At 48.9% G+C, this 22,983-nt stretch overlaps 1 protein-coding gene across 1 annotated transcript in view; it reads left to right on the top strand.

Moving 5' to 3' along the window:
* The window catches only part of ZFHX3 (zinc finger homeobox 3), a gene marked incomplete at its 5' end in the record, with an annotated part of 156,512 nt that overhangs the window by 103,019 nt on the left and 30,510 nt on the right, over positions 1–22,983 (top strand). Inside the window, one exon of the mRNA XM_080829458.1 lies at positions 7,980–8,087. Coding sequence (XP_080685584.1) covers positions 7,980–8,087 — 108 coding nt within the window. The remainder of the gene's footprint in view (positions 1–7,979; positions 8,088–22,983) is intronic.

Genomic DNA, 22,983 nt, shown 5'->3' with positions numbered 1-22,983 from the left:
GCCTTGCCCGGGAGAGAGAGGATGGCAGGACCCATCCTCCCTGCCCAACGGCAGCAGTTTGCACTGGGAGCTGCGGCGTTCTGTGCTGTTCACTTGGGAGGGCAGCCCCAGGAGGGGACGTTTTCTCCGGGAGGCCTCCACAGGCCGTGGCCACTTTGGATCAACCCGTAAGATGCTGCCTGTCGTCAGTGCTCAAGTCAGAGGTGAAGCTAAGCACAAAGCAAAGGGAGAGATTCCCCCCCCCAGCCCCCCTCCCCGTCTCTGCACACCGCCCCACGCCCCCCCCCCACCCCCCACCCCCACCCCCACCCCAGGCTCGGGTTGTGGTTGGGGCAGACCTTGCCTCACCCAGGAGGGGCTGCGAATGCAGGCTGCAGCGCGCCCGGCCTTCCCAGGCTCCCTCCTGCCACATGAGCCCCATTTTTCTTGTTTCTATAAACAGTGGCACGATCTTCAAATATACAAAAGCATAAATGGTCTCTATTCTCCAATTATTCATTTTAATAATACCCGGAGTTGCCTTCAGCATGTTGATTCTCGAAGTCTGATGCCAAAAGGCAGGGTCATTGGGGTGGGGGCCAGGAAACAAGGTCAGGGTGGAGGCAGCGAGGAGGCCGAGGCCCTTCAGCTCTGGGTTTTCCGCGGAGCTTTTCCCAAAGGCCCTCTCCGAGGGCTGGCAGGCCTCCGCCACCTTTCAGGCTCTCCACTCACCTTTTCAGGCCGGCATTCAGAAATGCCAGGCACTGTGGCCCCAGGTGTATTTGGTAAATGAACACCTCGTGGTCAGAAGACGTCTTGTGGTAAAATGATCCCTTAAAGGATCCGCGTGCAGGAGAGCTCATCCTGGAGGAAGAAGGTGTGTCTCCAGCCAAGTGCGACCCCCACTTCCTCTCCTGCTCCCATCCCCTTTTCTCTCAGAGGACTGAAATCCACATGTAGAAACATCACCTTCCACAAGGCAGTTTTGTTTAAAACAACTAGTTAGCACATTGGCCACATTATTTTTTGAAAAGTGACCAGGGTGGGAAATTCATCCGCCGCGGCCCCGGGCCAGACCCCCTGGGCTGTTCCCCGCAGATGATAGAGAAGGGGCCTCGGCTGGCTGGCCTGGCCTGGCAGAGCTTACTTAGGTTGGTCAGAAAATGAACAGGGCCGACGACCAGGGCCCATCTGGAGGGGAGGCCTCCCTCTGCCTCCCCCTTGCTCTGTCCCCTAGATCCCAAGCAAGAGAGGGACTTCGGAGAGAGAGGCCTAGGCAAGCAGGATTGCGGGGGGGCCAGCTTGCCTGTCGTCTCTGTGTGTCCTCATGTCTGTTGGGAAAGAGATGGTGTCTTATCCCGAGAAGGTGGGAGAATATTACACTTACAATGAATTAAATGAGTGCTCCAGGCTTGAAGCCTTGGAGCCCCTGCCTGCTTCACGCCACCCTCCCCCTAGCCACCCCCCCCCCCCCCCCGCGCCCAGTCCTCATCCTTTGCTTCTTAAGGTTTCCTGCATGGACTGGGATAGCTGGATTTCAGAATGTTCCCCTGGCCAGTGTTAGTTCGGATTCCCGGGCCCTTCGTCTTGTGATTTGGCATTTCCCACGATTAATCTCTACCCTGTTAAGATGTAGAAAGTAGAATGGACCAGTTTTGCCTACAGTTAAAAGTAATAGTCAGGTGATTACGCACAAGGGACTTTTGGGGGGAGAATTTAAGTTTCCTATTACATGTGTCAGCATGAAAACATATAGTCACCTTCACCAAGATGCAAAGGATAAGGTGTGTTAAGAGAATGCTACACATTTGTGGTAAGTCAGCCCACCTTCATTTAAAGGACAATTTCTGGGACTGCAGTATCATCAACCAGAAAACCTAATTGCTCGAAACTCTGTCTTACGCAGTCTCCAGCCACGTGGCCAGGGCTGGCAAGAGACCCCACTGGAATAAAACCCTGGAGGGAATGTCTGAGAAAATGTGTTTGGGGATGTCGCAGAGTGGATTATCACATCCTGGATCTGGGGGTTACTGTGCAGTTGGGAAGAAGCCCAGGGCACATGGAGAGTCTCCCACTGGTCGGCCCCGTGGTCACCATTCAGTGAGATCATGCTTACCAAAATGTCTTGGAGGGAGAACATAGTCGGTCACATAGTTGGTCACAAGCATCCTACCATCTTCTTCTCCCTCCCTGGCTTGGAGAGGGAAGACGAGACTAGGGTTGGAGAGCTGGGAGCAGCAGGGTTGCCTGTCTGTCAGCATTGTCGCTCATTTCCCGCTACAAGTTTCTGTTGTAGCAGAATTTTAACACACCGGATCTTATTAGAAACAAGTGGTCTCAACCTTAACAGTCATTTTTTGTAAGGTAGGATTTTATTTGACCTGTATTTGCAAAATAAAGCATGTGTCTCCCGTAGAAGAAGTACAGCTCTGAGAGGTTTCCTGTGGATAACTCAAGGCCCACAGGATCGGGCACACGTTCTGCCCTTGTTTTCCAGTTGTGCCAACCACCATTTCAAAAGGATGGCACACTGGCCACAGTGTCCTCTGCTGAATCTATAACTACAGAGCGCAGCCCCTGCCCACGACTTACAGGAACATCCTAGAGTCCCACCTGCTACCCACCCTGAGACCCCGGCATCAGTGGCCGCCACCTTCCGTGGTACTCCTGATGGTCCTACTGTTGTAGGCCTTTTTCGCTCTCTTCTGTGGTTGTCCTTGGTTAATTAGGTTGAAAATGGAGAACGGAAAAGCTTTAACCCTATCTTCAAAGTAGGCAGATTGGTTATTTTGTTTTTCAAAGAAGAGGTCCTATATACAATTAAAACTTGTTTCTGGTAAACCTCATTCCAGGAAAGATGAGCTTTTAACAAAAGGCTTTTGACAGCTGCAGGCTATTTCATTTTTTTTAATGCCGAATGAAAAATCAATACATTTTTCTGGGTTATACATATTCAGAACAGGCCTGATATTTCCATTATAATGGAAAGTGGGTGTCTGTGCACATCTCGCCTGTCAGAGCTGCACCACCGCATTTTCCAAGCCACTGCTAAATATTTCAAACCTGATTTGATTGTGGTTCATGACAGCTAATGTTTCTCAGCTCTTGAGCCTGCCGACAGGCGAACGTACTTTATTTCTCCCCCACCCTCAAACATGGCTCACCCCAAAGGAAAAGGAAAGAATAATTTCATTCTTCAGGGATCCCGGATCGTTGTAGTATTTAAGTAACATGATCGCCTGCGAGCCTGGGGTACAGACACCCTGATTCTTAGGAGAATTTCTAAATTTCTGTCACATTGAGGCACTCCTGGGGCTTTGTCGGGTTTGGAGGAAGGTTTGAATTGATCCGCGTCATCCTGTTAAGAGTTAGGAACAGAGGGACTCATCTTAGTCATTGACTGACTCCCCTTCCTACAAGTCTGAGAGTGGTTTGTGAAGGACCCCCTGATGGGCGTGGCCCTGGGCCCCAGGTACTCGGGGAGCAGGACTGGGTCCCCCACTCCGCAGGTCTTCTTGGGGACCACACTGGTGCTGGGGGGGCGGGGGGATGAGTGCAGTGGCGGTGAGCGCTGACTTGACCATGACACCACTCTGTTCTCGCTTCTGCCCGGGGCTCCACTCATACACCGGTTTCCAGGTTGTTCATGAAATTGTTGCAAATCACCACAGGGCTGCCAGTTGGCGCACACACCTCCTTCGGGAGCAGATCTCACCGCACGCTGGGGATTTAGGCAGTCCCCCTCGCCAGCATGCTAAGCATAAGGTAGGTTCAGAGAACAGTTTGCATTTGTGGTGAACAAAACCACTCTGACTGAAGGGAAATTTTCCGTAGCTGTGGTATCATCACCTCAAAAACCTAAGGTGCCCCAGGAACCCTTCCCTTTTAGAATATATTTGTCTGCCGCGGTTCTTCCACCCGAGGGCTGTGCGCTCAGCCAGGAGACAGGCGTGAGGAGGCTGGGTTTGGCCCGAGTGCTAGTAAGTGCTGTCTGGGAGAAGCAGTTGTAAAAAGGAGACAGGGATGGAAAGAGATTTTTTTAAAGACCTGCAGCCACTGTTTTATGTGGAGGTTGAAGGCAGAAGGGATATCAGGAAGACCTCGCAGTTATTCAAGATTTGCTGCTGGTTCTCTAGCCCTTTAACAGGAAAATACATTCAAATAGAAGGGGTGCCCTCATTTGAGGGCCACCGTGGGGTGTACCCATCGAAGTCCTCTTTTGCTGTAGGGGTGGTAGTGGTCTCTGGAGTCTTCTAAAAAGCTGACCTTCTTACCTGCTTGTGCTGGGCCTGCTGCCCCCTGCCAGGCTCAGGCAGGGCACAGGGAGCAGAGATGACGGCCTCATCCCGGTCCTGGCTTTGCCCTTGAGAAAACATTCCTGGTGTGTTTTGCTTGGTTCTGAGATAGTTTTAAACTCCTGGGGAAAAGATGGTTTGGGTTTGTCTATTCCAGCCTTACAAGTGGCGCAGTCACTGCTGTGTGGCTTAGGGAAGGGAAGCGACTTCGTCAACTGAGGGAAAGAACAGGATTTTCCACGTAAAACCGGATCGTCGGTCGGTCCATCAAGTCTTCACTTGTTCCCACTATCTGTCAGTAGCCAGTATTATTTAGGGGAAAAAAAAATCGACTTCCATGATGACCCCCCAGCCAGTTGCCACTGACTTCACGGGTAGAAAATACAATCTGTGATCTGGGAGAAATTGCCCAACCCCCTCCTTGCTCGATCAGCCCGTGGGTGTCAAATATACATTCCTAAAGGGAAGAAGGCCTAGATAACCAGCCCCAGGAGGTTGGAGTGTGGATGCCTTTGCTCCCCGTGTCCCCACATGGTTCCAGTGCCGGGAGACCAAGCCCTTCCTTGGGTGCCCGAAGCCTAGGTCTTCGTGAGTGGGCGTTTCTTTAGGTTGGGGGGACCAACAAAACATACCCTGCCTGCAGAGTATTGTGGATCTGAGCCGTCCAGACAAATTCATAGTTTGTATCTCTGTTTTTTCATCATTTCTCTACCTTTATTGTATTCAGAGCTCAGTTTTCTGGTTACTGTCAGCCTGGGCTTTCATCCATTTTAAAGAGCTATTTTTCCTCTTGCTGTTGATGATGATGGTATAAAGACAGATGGTGTAACTGCTTATGAATGTCCTATTTTATTTCCCCAGGACCAGACAGTTCACTTGAAGACGTATATTATTTCCACATGCTCAGGTTGGGCGGCCCAGACAGTGTCTGCTTCCTGCAGCTAGCTGCCCTTCCAGGCCTCGCCATGCAGAGGGCGACACCTGTAGGTCAAAGGTGGAACTGCAGGGAAGTGCCTGCTCAGCTGATCGGACCCGGCTTTTAGTTGGGGGTGAGCACTCTGACCCCCTTGTAAGGAAAGCTGTCCAGGAGTTTCTTGATCATTTCTCCTCCCACCAACCATATAACAGCCTTTCAGTGAATGAGTGACAAATGATGACGTTAAACCTAGGAACTGAAAAAGAAGAGGATTTGATATTTAAGTCTTAAAGATAAGAGAGGGGAGAAACAAAAAAGTTCCTGAATTCACCTCTGTCCTCTGCTCTCCCCTTGGAACTGAGCTGCCTTCACTTTTCTGCCTGTAGTAGGGCAGGGAGGGAAGAAAGCAGAGAACCCACGAGGCTCGTCGGGTGAGGGCTCCGGGAATACTCACAAAGCACCATGCGGTTTCCTTACTCGTCGTATCCACAATGTGCTTATTCTTCACTCTCTGTATCTTCTGAATAAGATTTGTTTGGAAAGGCTCAGAGGACTGGGGTCTGTGCCAGAGCGACCGTGAGCTCTTCACTCTGTGCTCCGATGGCTGCGGCCCACATGTGGAAGAGAGCGGTGCTGGCCTTGGAGGAGGCCTCCCAGTGGGTCAGTCCCTTCCCTCCTCTGCAGAGCAGCCCCTCAGACGCCGTTCAGCACATCAGGGTCTTGTCTCTTTTGTAGGTGTCCATCGAAGGTGACTCTGTGTGTGTGTGTGAGTGAGTGTGTGTGAGTGAGGTGGAGAGGAGGGGCCGTTTCAGCCATCTCTGTATAATCAAATATATTAATACCTACCTCGCTATGGAGAGTTTGAGTCGCACCATGTACTGGGACAAAAGATTGTATTTTAAGAGTTCTAGCTCCTTTGGGTAGACCCAGTTTAATACTGATGAACTGAATTCTGGTATCACCGTTCAAAGATGGATTTTATAATTACGGTGTTGAACAGTTTTATCAAAAGTGTAAAAAATGTGCATTGAACATCTTGCCCAGACATAACGAAGATCGAGTATGCATCACACCGTGATGCTTGGTTGTTATTCTCGACTAACCCTTGTATAGAACGTTTTTTTCTCTACTTGACGATGTATAGTGTTGATATGGCACTGTATGTCAGATTGACTTCAAACTGTGGTTGCCTGAGTTTTCTCTGAACTGGGGTGGGTATGGGAGACTTGCTGTTAACTTTACCATGCAGTAAGACAAAAGGGAAATACACAGAGTAGATGTGGAGGCCTCTTACTTGGGGATGAAAATAAGCACTCTTTGATTTCAACTGGTTCCTGTGACTGCCTCACAAATCCTCTCTTGGTGGGAATGAAGAAAGAATGTTCCCCGATCCCAAGTTCGATTTTCTAGTCCTTGGACTTCCATTGTCTTTCTGGGAAAACTTTAGGAAAATCAGACTCTAAATAGATACTTTCTTCCTCAAGTGTTTTATAAACCCTCTGAGGTCATTTTACTCTGAACTGCTTTTACTTCCTTTGTGTGATGACATTTAGAAGCTATTTTCTGCAGGGTTGGGAAGGCTAACACCGTGAAACATTGAAAGGCAGGGGGGTGGCTCTAGAGACCTAGGGTGACATTGGTCAGAGCCCCAAGGTCAGCACCTGGTCCCTGTGCATCCCGGGCTGGTGGCAGCCCCAGGCGATGGATGTGGGCATCCAGGTTCTCATCCCAGGAAGCTGTGCTCTTCAAAGTCTGCGGATAATGTCGTCATGAAGCCACCTCGGTTAGCCTGTCTTATTCATTTATTTAACCCGTCCTTAATGAGTGTTTTGGATGATGATCCAGAGGGCCAGAGAGCAGGAGAGAAATATCTCACCTCCTTTCCCTCAGCATCTGTAGCGCATCTTAGCCTCTGCCTTTCTGCTTGGGCAGGGCGTGTTTTACTTCGGGAGTAGGCTCGTGTTGGAAGTGACCATTCTTCTGTCTTTACCCAAAGCGTTATGTGTTGAGCTGGAGAGAATTTCCATGACTAGTTTTAAACCAGGGGTCGGTGAAGAGTGGACTGACTTCAAAAGGAAAATATATGGTTCTCTTGCACATTTTTTCCCTTTCTCTACAAATCTAGCTTCTCGCCACTGACACCTGGCATGCCTACAGATGTTGTTTGTACAGATGTTGTTTGTTTTCTAGAACTCTTCACATTAATGAAATCCTATCACTGATATTCTGTGATCCTTGAGACTGTGAGCGACTGTTAAAAAACAAACACACAAAAAAACCAACAACACCTCTTGTCACCGTCTGCCACGTGCACCCGCACTGCCAGGCCTCTGAAGGGTCAGCGACAGGGTCTGGTCTGGGCCCGGTCCAGGACGTGCTGCGGTTGGGGCTAGGCAGGAGCCGACATGGGGCTCCTTTTTTGCATTTTTCAAGTGCAAAACACTTGCATGCAACTTCAGGAATTTAGATGGAGTTATTTCTTCAGCAAGATTGGCTTTCCAATATTAAAAGCTCCAATGAGGCATTCAGAATCCATCTGGAAATATCTCACGTCCACACGTCTCGAGCGAGTCAGTCTCATCCCAGTTAACAGGGACAGGAAGGCCCCGTGGCTTACCTAGACCTCGGCGCAGCCGAAGTACAGTCAGCCTTTCGGGGACCACGGGGTGGGGGCAGTCACTGGCATCTGTGTGCCGTGGTTGTCGGTAATTCTTTGGAGTAGGGGCCTAGAGTCCTTCAGCTTCTGTCCCACTTCTGATCTTCGACGTTTTGTTTTTCTTCTCTTTCAGAAGAAGCCGTGGAAGATGTTGAAGGCCCCAGTGACGCAGCTGCTGACCCAGAGGAGCTCGCTAAAGACCAGGAGGGGGGAGTCGAGAAGGACCAGAGCAAGTGGACAGGTAGTGCGCGTGCGTGCGGCCCCCAGACCCCTGACGTGTCTCCCCTGGGACCCTGAGGCCGGCCGATCAGGGAGCACGTGCATCCTTCATGTACCTGGAAAGACTGTCGCTTCTGTGCAGCAGGGAGAAGGATTTGGGTTTCTGTTGTTGTTGTTTTTAATTTTTTTTAAAGACTTTATTTATTTATTAGAGAGATGGAGAGAGAAGACAAGTAGGCAGAGCAGCAGGCAGAGGGAGAGGGAGAAGCAGGCTCCCTGCTGAGCAGGGAGCCCGATGCGGGACTCGATCCCAGGACCCTGGGATCATGACCTGAGCCGAAGGCAGCCGCTTAACCGACTGAGCCACTCAGATGCCCGGATTTGGGTTTTTTGAGTGGTCTGCTTCATTCTCCTTCTCTTAGGTTATATTCAAGAATTTTTAAAGCGTTTCCTAAAATGGCCCCCAGACCAGCTTGTTTATGGAGCATCCAGGTGTCTACTTCTGTGCCAAGGGCTTCCGTGTTTTCCACGTTTCTTCCGTGGCTCCTCCTTGCGTGCGTCGCCCTTGATGCGACTCTTCCTCCAGTGACGGTCCGGTCGTCTGGCCCCACCCCTCCGCCCCCAGGCCCAGTGGAGGCGCTTGCCCTGTACACCTCGATTGGGGTCACCCCGGCATCTCCAAGGCGTCCGCAGTGAAGGGTGGGCTTCATTCCACACGTTGTGTGTCCCACCTGGCCCCCAGGGCGAGTGCCCGCACCCCGAAGCGCGCCCAGAGCGGGCAGGCAGTGCAGCAGGTAGAGGGACGTGTTAACAAAAGCAGAAGTCGTTGAAGTCAGGGAAGGAAGTGCTGCTTCTGGAAAACTTGGTGTTGTGAGAAGGGGAATAGCCACCTCTCGTGATGATAGGATTGCTGTGTCGGAGGAAAGAAGAGCCGAGGCTGAGAAGAAAAGTTGAGGTTGTGTTGAGGAGGAGCAAAGCTGTTTCTGAGAAGACTTCTCGGGACAGGGGAGTCTCCCAGAAACCACCACAGTTATTAGAGGAAATGATATGACAAGCAACAGAAATTATTTTATTTGGTCAACCTAATTCTTGCAGCCTCCCATTATTAATATTGTAATACTTTGTGTTTTTTCAAGAAAATATTTACCTTCTAGAGTCTGTATTGGTTGGGCCTTTGTTACTTTTCCAGGCACGACTGTTCTTAAATCATGTTCACTGTTGGCCTCCACTATTTAAACAAGATACAGAATCTTGGAGAGAGGCCAGGGGGAGAGCAATGAAAATCACTGAAGGCTGAGAAATATTGCCTCTGAAAAGAGGCTGAAGAAATTGAGGCTATTCAGTCTGTAAAAGAGAAATTTGAGAGGCAGCTTAACAGCTTCCAAATTTCAGGAGGGATAGGGCGGAGGGGGCGAGGCGTCTGTTCGGTGCTTCCTGGGACACAGAGACAGGGTGTCCCCGCAGCCGGTGAACGAAACTGTCCCCTTTCTAACTGTGGTGGCCAGAGGCCCACACTTGAGAGACACTGAGGGATGGGGGTGTCAAGCACCCCGGGAAGGGAAGCAAGGGCAGGCCAGGAGGTAGGAAGCAGATGTCTCTCCTCAGAGCCCTTTATCATGGGGAGGATCGCGCTGTTGTTGCTTGACACCGACCGAGATCCGGCTTTCTGCCCTACTGTCAAGGCGACGTGGATACAGAATTGCTGACAGAGGTGACATGGGCAAGAGGATTTCACAGGCACCGTTAGAAGGCCAAGTAACATTCTAGGCCATGTGTCCTTCGTTTTCAGAGTTTGGGTCCCTGGGTTCTGATCCCGGCCCTGCCACTTCCTGGTTATGTGACTTCATGTCTCCGGGCCCCTGTTTCTCACCAGAGATGGGGATTAAAAATAGTCCCTACTTTCAGAGGATCCCTGTGACGATTATTTGAATATGAGACTCTTAGAACAGTGCCTGGCCTACAGGAGCTCTATATTAGCAAGGTTTTTGTTGTGTTGTTTCAATAATTTGGTTAAATAAGATGAGGAAAACTAGTAGCAGTTTTTCCTCGGGTCCTTTCCTGTGAAGGTGAAACTGTCGCCGGGCAACCTGTGGCTTCAAGGAATTTTGAGAAGTGGAGGGGGAGCAGCACGTCAGAACCTACTGGATCGTGCCGGCAGCTTGTGTGGGGCGTTGCCTGCGCTGTGTGCGCTAAGACACCGAGTCAGTGACGCGACGTGACTGCCGTTTGCGAAATTCCTCCTGTGCGCCGGGCCCTGTACCGGCCCCTCTCCTGGGCTCCTCTCGTTCTCCAATCAGTTCAGGACAAGCTTTGCCGAGGGTGGTTCAACTAAATGGCTTTCCGGGTGTTTCAAATTCAGTGGGCGTGTGTCCTCGCAAGAGCCGGCGGACGTGCCAGGCCACCGGGAGCCCCACGAAAACGAGCGTCTTTAATAAAGCCCCACTTTCTCATTTGTCCCTTCGTCCGTCCGTCCGTTCAAGCAGCAGGCTGTGCCTCGTCTCCAGAAGACAGAGACGAGACAGAGACCGTGGAGGAGTGACTCAGAGGTGCCCCTTACCAGTCCCGTAGTAGTAAAGAAAGAAGGAAAAATTCTTCCCTGACTCCTGTGAACGGTCCTCTTTTGACCCGAAGCATAATTTTGTCTATGTTGTCTGAGTGTGTAATGACAGGCTTTATTAAGGTACTTGAGACGTTTTGATCTTGGAATCGATACAGGTAGCAGCAGCCTCTTCGCAGCTTTCTTTGGGATCCTTACTCTTTTATAAAAAACAACAACAACAACAACAAAAAACAAAAAAAAATTACGTTTGTTCCATTTATGCCCTAAATTGAGCTGTTCCTATCTGATTAAATGTGATGAGGAGTGCTTCCTCCCAGCAAATAAATAAATAGTGATTTCACAATTTGTACTGTTGATTAGTGGCCGCTCATGGTGCAGATTAATAATATTTCAAATGAGCCTGGATAATTGGCATTTTCTCAGCTATTGATTATGTAGTTTGGGGTTTGTGCCGGAATGGATAATCTTCACTAAAAATTTTTAGTCGTTTATTTTTATGTTGGAAGGGAAATCCGGGTATCCTTTCTGGTGTCCGTGGACCACCCTCTCTGGGCTTCTTTTATTGTAGGTGTTAGGTCTTTGACCTCAAGCGGCAGCAAGGGGGGCTAGGACCATGGTTTGAATCCCAGCAGTGTCCGCCCCATGGTTAGAGACTGGGTCACTACCTCGTGCAGGGCGCTGGGCAGAGTTCCACCGATCACAGGTTCCATGAGGTGACAGGCCTTGCTTTTGGGGGAGGTAGCAGTCCCCTGGGCTTTTGGGAAGAGCTGTCATCCTCAGGACAGCGTGGCTATAGATCAATGCTGTTCCACGGACCTCCCTGGGCTGATGGAGAGGTTTTGCCGCTACCCTGTGCGGTCATCCAGTAGCCACTAGCCACTAGCCACGGTGGCTCTTAAGCCCTTGATGTATGGCCAGTACCCCTGAAGCATGGAATTTTCTATTTTATTTCATTGTAATTAGTTGAAATGTGGCTCTTTAAATCTGGACAGTGTAGCTCTGGATACTCAGGGGGAGCAACGCTGCCCCTGAAAGGATGCATCCCAGCTATGCTGCCCTCCCAGTTCTTACCTAAGGCTGTGCTATGCTCTACCTGGGTGCCAGGCACTGTTCTTGTGCACCGTGCCCAGTCCTTCCCAGCAGGTGTGCCAGGAATGGCGTACAGGTGCACAGGTGCAACTCTACAGCCCTTGAGTTGGCCCCGGAGGGCAGGAGGAGGGGGGCAGGGGTGCTAGGAGCTGCTAAAGCCAGGGTCAGTTGGCTTCACCTGCCCATACTCGCCATTGTTTTCTGTGAATGCCACGATGAGAAAGAGAGTTGGGAAGCTCTGCTTTACCCATGTTATTTCATTGGGTTCCTGCCCCTCACTCTGTGAGACAGATGCTGTAAGCAGCACCCACACCCCTGGGCCCCCGCCATTGTGCAGAGAAGTAAACTGAGCCTGGGACAGCTGAGCTTGTGCAGGTTGCCAAAAGGCACTCAGCGAGGTTCAGATCCGCACACCAGCCCTGCTGCTTAGGACGGAGCCCGCGCTCATACCAGGCCAGTGTCTCTCCAGGAATGGGATTTTTTCTGAGGAATCATTCAGTCTGGATTTCGTCTCCATTCGGCGTGTGAAGAGTAGCATTCTCCCAAAGTTGTACAGCAGTGACAGTAACATGACAGCCAGCTAGATGGACACAGATGAGGGGATTGTCCACCACGAGGATACCCCATAGTAAGTCCATGCCTTGCTCTATCTGAAAGCAGGTTGGTGAAGTGGACCACTCAGTGAATGGCGTTGGCTTCTTGGAGCTTTGGGCATCTTATCTGCAAAACATGGATGGGTGACTCCCACCACCACCCCCTGGGTTCCATGATGAGGGCTCTTGAGGGCTCCATGATGGCAGGGGGTGGCCCATGGTAAACCCTTTAGTGATCCCATCTATTCGGGGAGAGCGTGATGTACTCTTGTGGGCCAACAGAGGGTGCAGGAAAGTTCTTTGAAGCTAAGTCTCTTTCCTAATGCACAGCAGTTTCCACCATCCAACTTTGTGGTTTTTCTCTTGTGAAACATGAAAATGATCCCTTGTTCTCTTTTAGCAGTGTGGATTTAAAAGTGTGTGTTCTAGATTGAAGAGGCCCCAGTGTCGGCAACTGAACAATAATTAATGCAGTGATTATCCAATCAACCGTTAATTGCTATAAATTAAGTGATATACAATTAATGTGATGCTTTATCACCAATAATTAGGGGGAAAAATTGAACTCTTGGCAAAGAATCATAGCAAGATGGTTATTTAAATCCTGTAGCCGCCATGGTTTCCAGCCACAGAGCACTAAACCGGGTCTAGTTAACCTAATTTGAGACAAGATGACCAGGGGGTGTTGGTGCTTTCAAACACAAAGATGGGGCCGTACCAACACGATAATGCTTCAGACCTCCCTCACGGATGTCCGTGCCTATATTTTGGGAAAATTTTGAGTCAGAATTATAGTTTGAGTGTTGTTTTTCTAGGGGAATGGCCCGAAGGGGTTTTATTTTATTAATTTTTTTTTTTTAAACCCACGGTGCTCACCTAACACCAAGCAATTAGTGCAGTGGAGCGTCCCTGATTTGAATCTATGGCAGACTGCTATTCGAGGAGGTATTAAGGGGCCGGCAGGGTCTGGGTGGCTGTGTGGGGAAAGTGTGTTTATGGAATATGGTGCTGGCAGGCATGATTTCAATCGGGTTTGACATGTTTAACATAAATGTATAGTGTACGGCTCTTGCTGCATATGAATAATTCCTGCAGACCCACTGCCTTTCTAATTACTGAGGTTGAAAAAAAGCAGGTCAGGCACATCCTGGTGGAAATCTCTTACCAGCCCTCCCCCTCTTCTCCCTGTTGTTTACAGCTTCGTATAAATAAGGATGCCATCGGATGGGAACTTAGTGCCTACAGTGTAATCTGTGGACAGAGAATGGAAAGGGGCTGAAAAAAATACCCTTCTCCCCCGCCCCCGCAAATTGAGTCCATTAAGGCAAAAGACAGTGTCGGTGCAGCGGGGGCATTCTGGGTTGGAGAAGCGTTGGCCTGCTAGGGGTCAGAAGCCCCTGGGCTCGAGGCCTGGTTCTGCTGCTGAGATGAGCCGCATGGCCTTAGGTCTGTGGTCCTCAGTTTGAAAATCTGTAGAACGGCAGGTTTGGACTAAATAGGTCCTTGCCGTTCTGGAATTCCTTAGAGAAATGTGATTGGGGGAGGAAGAGCTGTACAGGAACATCTCGGAGAAGAATAATTTCTAAGGTTGGAATGCTGGTCGCTTGCCAGGATCTCCCTGGTCTCCCACCAGCTGAGATGGCGTGAGTCAGGAGCTGCACCAAGAGTTCAGATAGGCCCCTTCGGCCTTCTCCGTGACAGTGGGACAGTCCCAGGCCGCCTTTCTTGGTGGGGCATCAGAGCTCCACACACTCTCACTTGTCCTGTGTGACCGGGTGCTTCGCGCTGTTGTCAGAGCTCCATGTCAGGAGGACAGCGGGGGAGGAGCCCCTGGAGATTGATGGGGCTGCCTTTGAGTTGCTGCCCATCCCAGCTCGGTTTCTGGCTAGAAACCAGGCTCTCCACCACCACCACCACTACCGTACCTCTGTAGCAGTCACTTCAGCCCGAGTCCGTGTCCTTCTGGCATTTGGTTCCGTGTTTCTACCTCACCCAAAAGTAGATTTGTCTTTGCAGTAGGGTGTGTGCGAGGGAACGCTGGGAGCCTGGCTCGCGTGGCTCCTTTGTGGTTCGCATTCCTGCCAACGGAAACCTTTTTCGGTTTTACGTTTCACACACGGATGGGAATTGTGCAGCTCTGTGGGCTTTTCCAGAGTCCTTCGTTCCCCTCCCCCACCTCCGTTCCCCACCCTCCTTTTTTTCCAGGCCTCTTTCAGTAGAACTTGGCTGTTTAAAGTGACTGCAGGCAGAATTCTGCCTCACAATTGGAAACAAACCATTCAAACTATTTTTATGTTGGGAAGCAAAAATAGACATAGGGTGTGGTGTCTATCTGCACTCGCCTGAATTCCAGTAATTCAGAGGTCTTGGCTTTGAGAATTTATATTGTAAATTGGAAGAGAGGGAAAGGGACCACATCAGTTGAGCAAATATTTTTGCATGCAGTAACAAAATTAGCGGAGATAATCTAAGGCAGATACAGGATATGCAAAAAAGTTAAGGAACTCACTTTCTAGAAGGCACAGCAGATGTAATCATGTAATTGTGGTAGTGTGATGAGCCTGCTCATCAAGGTATAGATAGAGGGCAGTGGAAATGTAGATTCAGGAGCAAATCACTTTTCATTGCTGTAGAAGATACCTTACAGATTTGCATAGTACTCCCACAAAGGGGCCATGTGAATCTGCCTTTGTTTCAGTCCGAGCTTTCATGCTGACGGGAGAAGCACTTCTGTCATTAGAATCATGATAATGACTTAAAAAACAAAAAACAAAAAACAAAACAAAAAAAAAAAACAAACCTCACCGTAGTGACGTTCTCAGGGATATCTGAGCAATTTTCATTACGCTGTCACATTCTTCCTGGCCCAGCATTCTCTGTTTTGCAGACTAGAGAAGTATGACCCATAGATGGTGAACACCTGGGTGCCAGATTGGTGCTCAAACCTCAATTTGCCTTGTGGGTCATAAGGGATATATCCCCCACATCATAAAGCTGAAAAACACAGAACGTGGTAGCTTTCTCTTATGTGAAGATTGGAGGAGAAGACTTGACAATCCTGTTTCTCTAGCTGTCAGAGAGGATTGTGACTCTTTATGATTTGAACTTTGTGGCATTCATTCATTTTTGTTTGTTTGCTTAATAAGACTTCCCTTTTTTAGAGCATTTTTAAGTTTACAATAGAACTGACAGGGAGGTAGAGATTTCCCATATACCCTTTGCGCCCACATAGTCATACATACAAAGTCCGCACCCCCCCCCCCCAATAGTCAACATCGCTCACCAGGTCTCATCTTGGTATTCCGCGCAGTACAGAGAAAGGGGAACTTTTTTTTTAACCAGTGATGAACCACTGACACCTTAGAAATCACCCAAAGTCATAGTTTATCTTAGGATCCAATCTTAGTATTGTACATGCTGTGGGTTTGAACAGAAGTATACTGACATATATCCATCATTATATCACGTTCTATATTTCCACTGCCCTCAGAGTCTTCCGAGATCTGCCTCTTCATCTCCCCTCAATGTGGCACCCGTTCTTTTCTGTCATCTCTAGCACTTAGCGAGTGCTTGATACCGTTTGAATGTTTCATTAACAACCGGTTTGGTGAAATAACGTGACCATCAACATTTTCAAATCCAAGTCATTCTGCTTTCTGCTTTTTTAGATGGCAAACCTGTGGGTCAGTACGATTGCTCCATGTTAATATGAGGAAATGACAAATGTAGGGTATCTGTGCTTCTTTAAAAACCAGGTGTCTCGTGGACTGGTATCCTTTCCCAAGATATTGCTAAAAATGATCCCACAGCAAGCAGTGTTCAAGCCCTCGCTCTGTGCTGGACTCTCTGGTAGGCTTTGTATGCCTGCTGTCTCGCCAGCGTCACAGAAACCCTAGGAGCAGACACCGTGATCCCACTGACAGATGAGGGAACTGTCAGCGTAGTCGGGTCCCGTGCTGGAGGTCACACAGCCAGGCTGGGAGCCAGTGTGTGGTCAGCGCTGCAGACTGCTGCGCTTTGTCACCTAGCAAGGGGGACTGAGGCCTTTGTATAAAGGGAACTCGGTCCTAGGAAAACAGGTGGGAAACATCAGTTCTGGGGGAGTCCCCGAAGGTGTACTGAAGCCCCAGCCCCACCCCACAGGTGGCTTTCCCAGCCCTTCGGAATGCTCTGAGCCAGCCACACCTGGGACTCGGGAGGTATGAAGAAAAGTAGGGATGCAAATACGACTGGGGTTCCCTTTCTCTGTACTGTGCTGAATACCAAGACGAGACCTTTCCAGTCTCTTGGTCCTTTAAACCCACATGGGAAAGTGGAGAATCGTTGCCATTTTCCCCCCTTGCAGGGGGCATGAGCGATGTTGTCTTTCTTCCCCAAGTACAGATTCTCATACCATCCTGCCGAACCTGAATTAGCCAAAATCAAAACAAAACAAAACAAAAACCAAACAGCAACAGCAAAACCCAAAAAACATCCCTGGGCGGATCATGGCGGAAGTTGATTTGAAAGGGTGCTGGGAAGTTCGCTTCAGAGCTCTTGGTGCCTGTCACTATGCTTGACCTGGATTTGATGTGTTCATTTTCCCAAGTTCACTTTCATTCTGAAAATTTCATGAGTATTTTAGGAAGATAGGTTTGAAATGGAGGGAAAACTGGAAAAGTATTGTTTTATTCCCATCTCTGGGACTCTGCGCTGTGCAGGGGCCCAGGGACCCTAACTCGCCTAATTAATGTTGGATTTGATGGGGACTCGGTGAACCTCTGTTAATTAACTTTGGCCTAGTCTCTGAATGACCCACATTGCCCCCTTGTTTTGACCTACATCTTACACCTCTGGACTTGTGTTCTGTCAGTGCAAGGGTCTCTGAGGTCCTTTCTGCCCTGGTTTTCTCCAAATCCCTGTAATTCATCCAAGAGACACAGTGATAGGGCAGCCCCTTCCTTACCTCCCTCCATCGTAAGAGACACCGTGACCAGGGCTGCAGACAGCATCTGTGGGCACCTCAGGAGGCTGTGCCAGAGGAAGCCAGGATACCCCGGGGTGGGGGGGAGGTGACAGGAGGCCGGAAGTGGGCAGGCTGACAAAGACCTCAAAGTGAAGAGACATGGCTTGGCCCCCGGGCCCCCCAGCCTCCGGCACACAAGCCAAGCACATGGTGGCAGCCCAGGGCTTGAAGTTATTAAATAAACTGAGAGCCACTGTTGGTCTAAAAGGTGGTAGCTGGTGGCTCTGTTCTGTAAAGGTGGTCCCTTCCCAGACCTGCTGCACGGGGAGCAAGGTGTCTCCAGCTTGAATTGTGGGGTGGCCTTTTGCGAGCTCAAGTCAGTACAGTTAAGCAGCCTGTTGCATATCTCAGCAAGGAATTTGTGTAGCAGATTGACGCCTCTGATGTAGGGCTTAGCCCTGTTTCCTCCACAGAGATGCAGAGCAAGAGCAGAGCAATCAGCGACCAGTCTGCCCAGGCCCACCAGTCCACCGTGAGGCTCCTTACTGGGGAAGCGGAGGGCCTGCGGCACGGCGCGATCCTGCTCTCCCAGCCCGCTGACGTGGGTGCGCAGGAGCCCGTGTGGATCTCTGCATCCCCCTCAGGGCCGAAGCAGAGGGGACCTGGGGTCGGTGAGGCCTGCTGGTGCCAGGACCAGGCAAGCCAGCATTGAAAAGATGCTTCCTCCTCCTGCAGAGCGGGAAGAGCCCACGGCCGTCTGCCCTCTTTTCACAGAGGTTCTCCAGGACATATAGAAAGAACAAGACTTCATAGGCAAGGTGGTCTGTAGTTATTTTGGGTTATACAACAGGATAACAGAGCACATGGAGGCTAGTCCTCTGAATTTCTGGCTTGGAAAATGTGTCTCCATTTGTTCTAAAGCAGGCAGGTTCCTGAGGGGTGGCCACATTTAGTCTTTGACCTTTGGCCTGAGGGAGAAAACACCCAGCTTGGAGACCAGGCCTAGCTTTCCTCCGGGAGCGGAGAGGATGAGAGTGTCTCGTTGGCAGCGGTTATTTGGAAGTGGACGGGCAAACCCACCTACACCTGCCAGACTCCGGCTTGTAACTGTGGTGGTCGTGTCCACCCTCCCCCCCCCCCCCCAAGCCTCCACGGGACGCACTGACTGACTCTGAGGGCAGTTCTGAAAGTTCAGGGCATCACTCAGGAACTCCCTAGAAATGCAAATTCTCTGAATCAGACCGACTTTTGGGGGGTGTGGCCTGCTATCTGCATTTTAACAAGCCCTCCCAGGGATTTCTGACTCACACTTGAGTCTGAGAACCTTGGGGCTGTGATCTCATGACATGCATGGGGTTTCGAGAACTATTTCTCCTTTAACTGAATGGCAGATCCTGAGCCCCCGCTGGGTGCAGTAGATACTGAGCTTTCCCAAAAGGCAGTAGTGCCTAGAAAAGGCCAAGTCCTGAGTCTTGGCAGGTATCCTCTCGGATAGCAGGGTTGGAAGTGAGAGAGAGGTCTGGTCAGAGAGACAGGGTGTCACCATGAAGAGTGAATGAAGGCCTAGAAATCTTTGCCTGAAAACCGGCTACAGGTAACACGAGGGATAGGGACGCCGGGCCTCTCTGCACAGTGGGTGCAACCTCCTGGGAATCTGTAGTTCTTTCCAAATGAAAAGCAAAATAATAATAATAATAATAGTAACAGCAACACCTGAGATCTTCTGCATTTCCAAAGCGTTGGCCCATCTAGTTCACATCTGACTTGGAAGGGAAAAATGATCAGCCGTTCCCTGAGTACAGGTTACACCCATCTGTAGTATTATTACTCAGATTTTCTTTGAAACCCTTTATAGAAACAGAGAGACGTGTCTGAGAAGTTGATGATACCAGGATGTCTTACTCTCTCCATCTAGGCATATTCTCGTACCTCTTGAGTAGGTGGCTAAACGTCTCTAAAATGCTTTCTAGGGACGAACACAAGCCGTGTAGCTTGCAGTTACAGAGAATGAGACTGTGTCTGAAGAGAAGAGAAGGTTCTTAACCCCACCAGGCTGGAGTATGAGACCTGTCCCACACCTCTGGGCAGAAATGGGAGAGGAGCCCCCGCTCTGCCTCAGCCGCAGCCCGGAGACCACCCCCCTCGGTGTGTGTGACGAGTGCATGCCTCTGCTTTCTCTTGGAAACATCTTTAAGTGCTTGGAGGTAGAATGAGACTGCGCATGTTTAAAGACCAAGTTGGCAGCAAAGCAAATCCTTTAGAGGAACTGCTGTTCTCTGTGTTAGGGGAGGAAGAGAATTTAGCCAGATCTCTGGCCACTTATCAAGAGCAGCCGTTGCATAGAAGATGGGAGTATGAAATCCTCGCCTGTCCTCCGGGAAAGGAATCGCAAGCAAACGCCAAGAGCAGTCGCACTTTCAGCGACAGTGTAAGGTCACAAAGTCCAGAAGCACAGGTGACCCTGTGATAACGCTGCATTTCTGCCGTCTAGAGGATGTCTGACGCTGAAGGAGAAGAGCTATGGAAAGAGCACACCGGACCTTCCATTTCGTCGTAATTATGAGCTGAAATGACCATTTGCAGATCTAGTGACGCTTCTGAGTCTAGCGTGCTGGGGTAGTTACCCCAACTCCAATGTTATACAGAGTCGTGTGAGGTTTTTTCCCCCTCGTCAATGGAGATACATGAAAGATTGCTGTAAATTTCTGGGGCAGGTGGCAAGCTGGTTTACGGAACGCAAGGCGATGAGAACCCCTGGCTTACGGAAAGTAGCATGAATTAATAATCATCTAATTGGCTCCTCCATTATGTCGCTGGTTTGGGAGATGGAGGGGCTGTCAGTGGTACTTTAGCTAAGAGTCTGACGGTTGAGACGTGGAGGTGGCGGCTGCCTTTGGCTTCTCCTAGGCAGCAGCCTAGGCCCTCAGTGGGCTCACCTTGGAGCCCCCATAAGGAAGAGGATCACTTGCCACCCCACCATGAGGAGAAGAAATGCAGAAGAAACTTCCCAGCAACGTGAACAGCACAGTGCATGGCCAGATCTCCCCGAGGGAGGTCCCAGGCCAAAGGGAGGCTAGCCTTTGGCACAGAATATCTGCCACACCAACAGCCCCGTTGGTGTGTTAAGTCACGAGATGAATTTTGCTCATGAAATAGAGAAACTACTTCTATGTACTTTGGATTTTTTTGATATCTTGACTGGTAGTTGGAGGAAGCAAAAAACTTCATTTCCACTTTTCCTTAAGCTTTCTTTTTCATGAGGCAGCAACTCCATGCCTTGCCAGGTTTCAGAGTTGTACAGAGCACATCAGCAGGTGACAAATGGGGCATTAACTCCATGGGTGGTCTGTGGCATTGCAAATACATCTTTTAAGTTTCCTGTGGCCAAAACTTCAGTGACTCAGATTTTAATTCATTAGTGAGGACTGGAATTGGAAGACTGCTTCTAACAGGTGAAGTTCCAGAAGCTGTTTTCAACCATACTTGGTCATTCTATAAGCCCCCTAAGTTTGTACTATTCTTCCCTCTCTTTTAAAGTCAGTCACTTCCTACATGAAACTTTACATGGCTTGTTTTAATTATTTTTGGGCCTAGAAACTAAGATCACTTCTTGAAAATCGCAAGCAAAACTTGCATGATTTTAGGTTAGTGCTCCTTTTCTCCCATCCCCTCTAATTAAGTATGACAAGAGGGGTACCTTTGGAATTAATTATTTTTAGAAGTTAAATACTTCCCCAATAGGTTAAAAGCACAGGTAATGGAAGTTGATGTCTCCGTGCAGAAATGATTTGCCCCCCAATGGAAGCCATGTGTTGACTGCTATGTTTCCTTTTGGGATAAAATTATTTTGCCTTCTGGGTAAAGAATGAGACAGAGAGACATGAATCAGGTCTGCCTCTCTTAGTAGTTGTCTTTTTCAGTTGTGGTGACCAACCCTTCACAGTTTAAGGGGGGAAACGGTGGCATGGCTTTTGGCCCAGAAAGGCAACTTGGAATTTTTCATACCCTGTAAGAAGGACAGGGGCAAGTTGGGTAGGACAACCTTAACTCCTAACGAGCAAGTGCTTTTTCGCTCCATAGAAATTCTGTGTGGCAAGGAATGTACAGCTTACATCCTGTCAGGCTGTGGTAGGGCTTGGGACCCACCATCCCATTGTCACTATTCCATCTGCCTAGCTCGAGAGAGTATGTAATCTGTAGCGCACGCACTCATGTGGGTGCTTGCCACATTTCTATCCCCTTCCAAGTGCCAGGAGCCCAGCATGTTGCCTGTGGAAGATTCGCTGAGATTTAACACATATTTTTATATGACATAGCTGCCAAAATGAGAAAATTGCTTTAACCAGCAAAGTAAAAAAACAAAAAAAAAACCCAAAAAACAAAAAGCAAAACAAAAACAAAAAACAAAAAAAACACCTGATGTTTTGCACAGTATGGATCCAAATATCAACATTTTCATGGACAGTTGAATTTAAATGCTGAGCTATTTAAATTGTAATATTAAAAATAATACAACTAAAAAAAAAAATACAACTGCTTGGTAATCTTAGAAAAAGGGAAAGTGGTCCCTGATTCCATTACCTAAATGTAACATTTTCTTCTAGTTTTCTTTTTCTAAAAGATTTTTATTTATTTATTCATGAGAGACACAGAGAGAGGCAAAGAGGGAGAAGCAGGTTCCCCACTGAGCAGGGAGCCTGATGCAGGACTTGATCCCAGGGCCCTGGGATCATGACCTGAGCCAAAGGCAGATGCTCAACGGACTGAGCCACCCGGGCACCCTAGTCTTCTTTTCTAGTACCTATTTTTTTCCATAGTAGTATCATGGTGTAGTACATATTTTTCTTCTTAGCATTCTCAAGAACTTTCTACATTGATTCACAGCTATCATTTGTAATGTCCTTTAATACCATTCTTTACTTGACAATCCCCTGTTGTAAGAGGCCTAGATTGTTTCCAGTTCATTTTGTCATTAGTATAAAACCCACTACAGGTAGTAACCCTTCAAGTTGTTTGGCTCTTTGTTGCCAGCATAAAACCAAAGGCACTGTTTAAACTAAGGCTCATCTGTGAAGTGCATGTATTTCCAATTAATTAGTGTGATGTCATAGTGGCCTTAAAGTGACCAGTAATTGATTTTTCAAATAATGTTTCCTAGACTGTGACATCTCTCCTTAAAGTTTAGAAAAGTCTTCAAAGCAGAAAACCATGGTACTTTCTCTTGGTATTCATACAGCCTCATTTACTTAGGCCTCCAATGTGTGCTGGGACAGAACTGAAATAGAAATTGATTTTGAGACTCTGGCCCTTTTGACGTCGTTCAGAGAGAAGCAGCTTGAGGAAACCTCAGACTGTCTGTGGCCTGTAGTCAGCCCTCTTCCAGCATGCTGACAGAGAACTTGCAAAACTGTTTGCATGTCCACAGAGATTATATAAAGACCTCGATGCCATGTCTTGATAGAGATTGACATTGTAATGACTGGGGTCAAGCTAGGAGAGGGCTGTCGGCCTACTGAACCTCACTCTCAGGAGCCGTCCCCACATCACCCCAGGAAACACAATGGGATTGTAACTGGGTGTTAAGAGAATCTGTTACGAGAATGGCACAGCTTTATCTTCAGAGAACGAGCTCGCAAGCTGCAGGTGGCTAATGTCTACTTCTAACCAGATCAGGTCTAATAAACATGCAGGCTATCCAGGATAGAAGGGAGATGAGCTCCCGAAGTTTTTT

Source organism: Martes martes (assembly GCF_963455335.1).
Source record: "Martes martes genome assembly, chromosome: 17".
Lineage (NCBI taxonomy): Eukaryota > Metazoa > Chordata > Mammalia > Carnivora > Mustelidae > Martes > Martes martes.
This window is presented reverse-complemented; position numbering and strand designations above follow the sequence as displayed.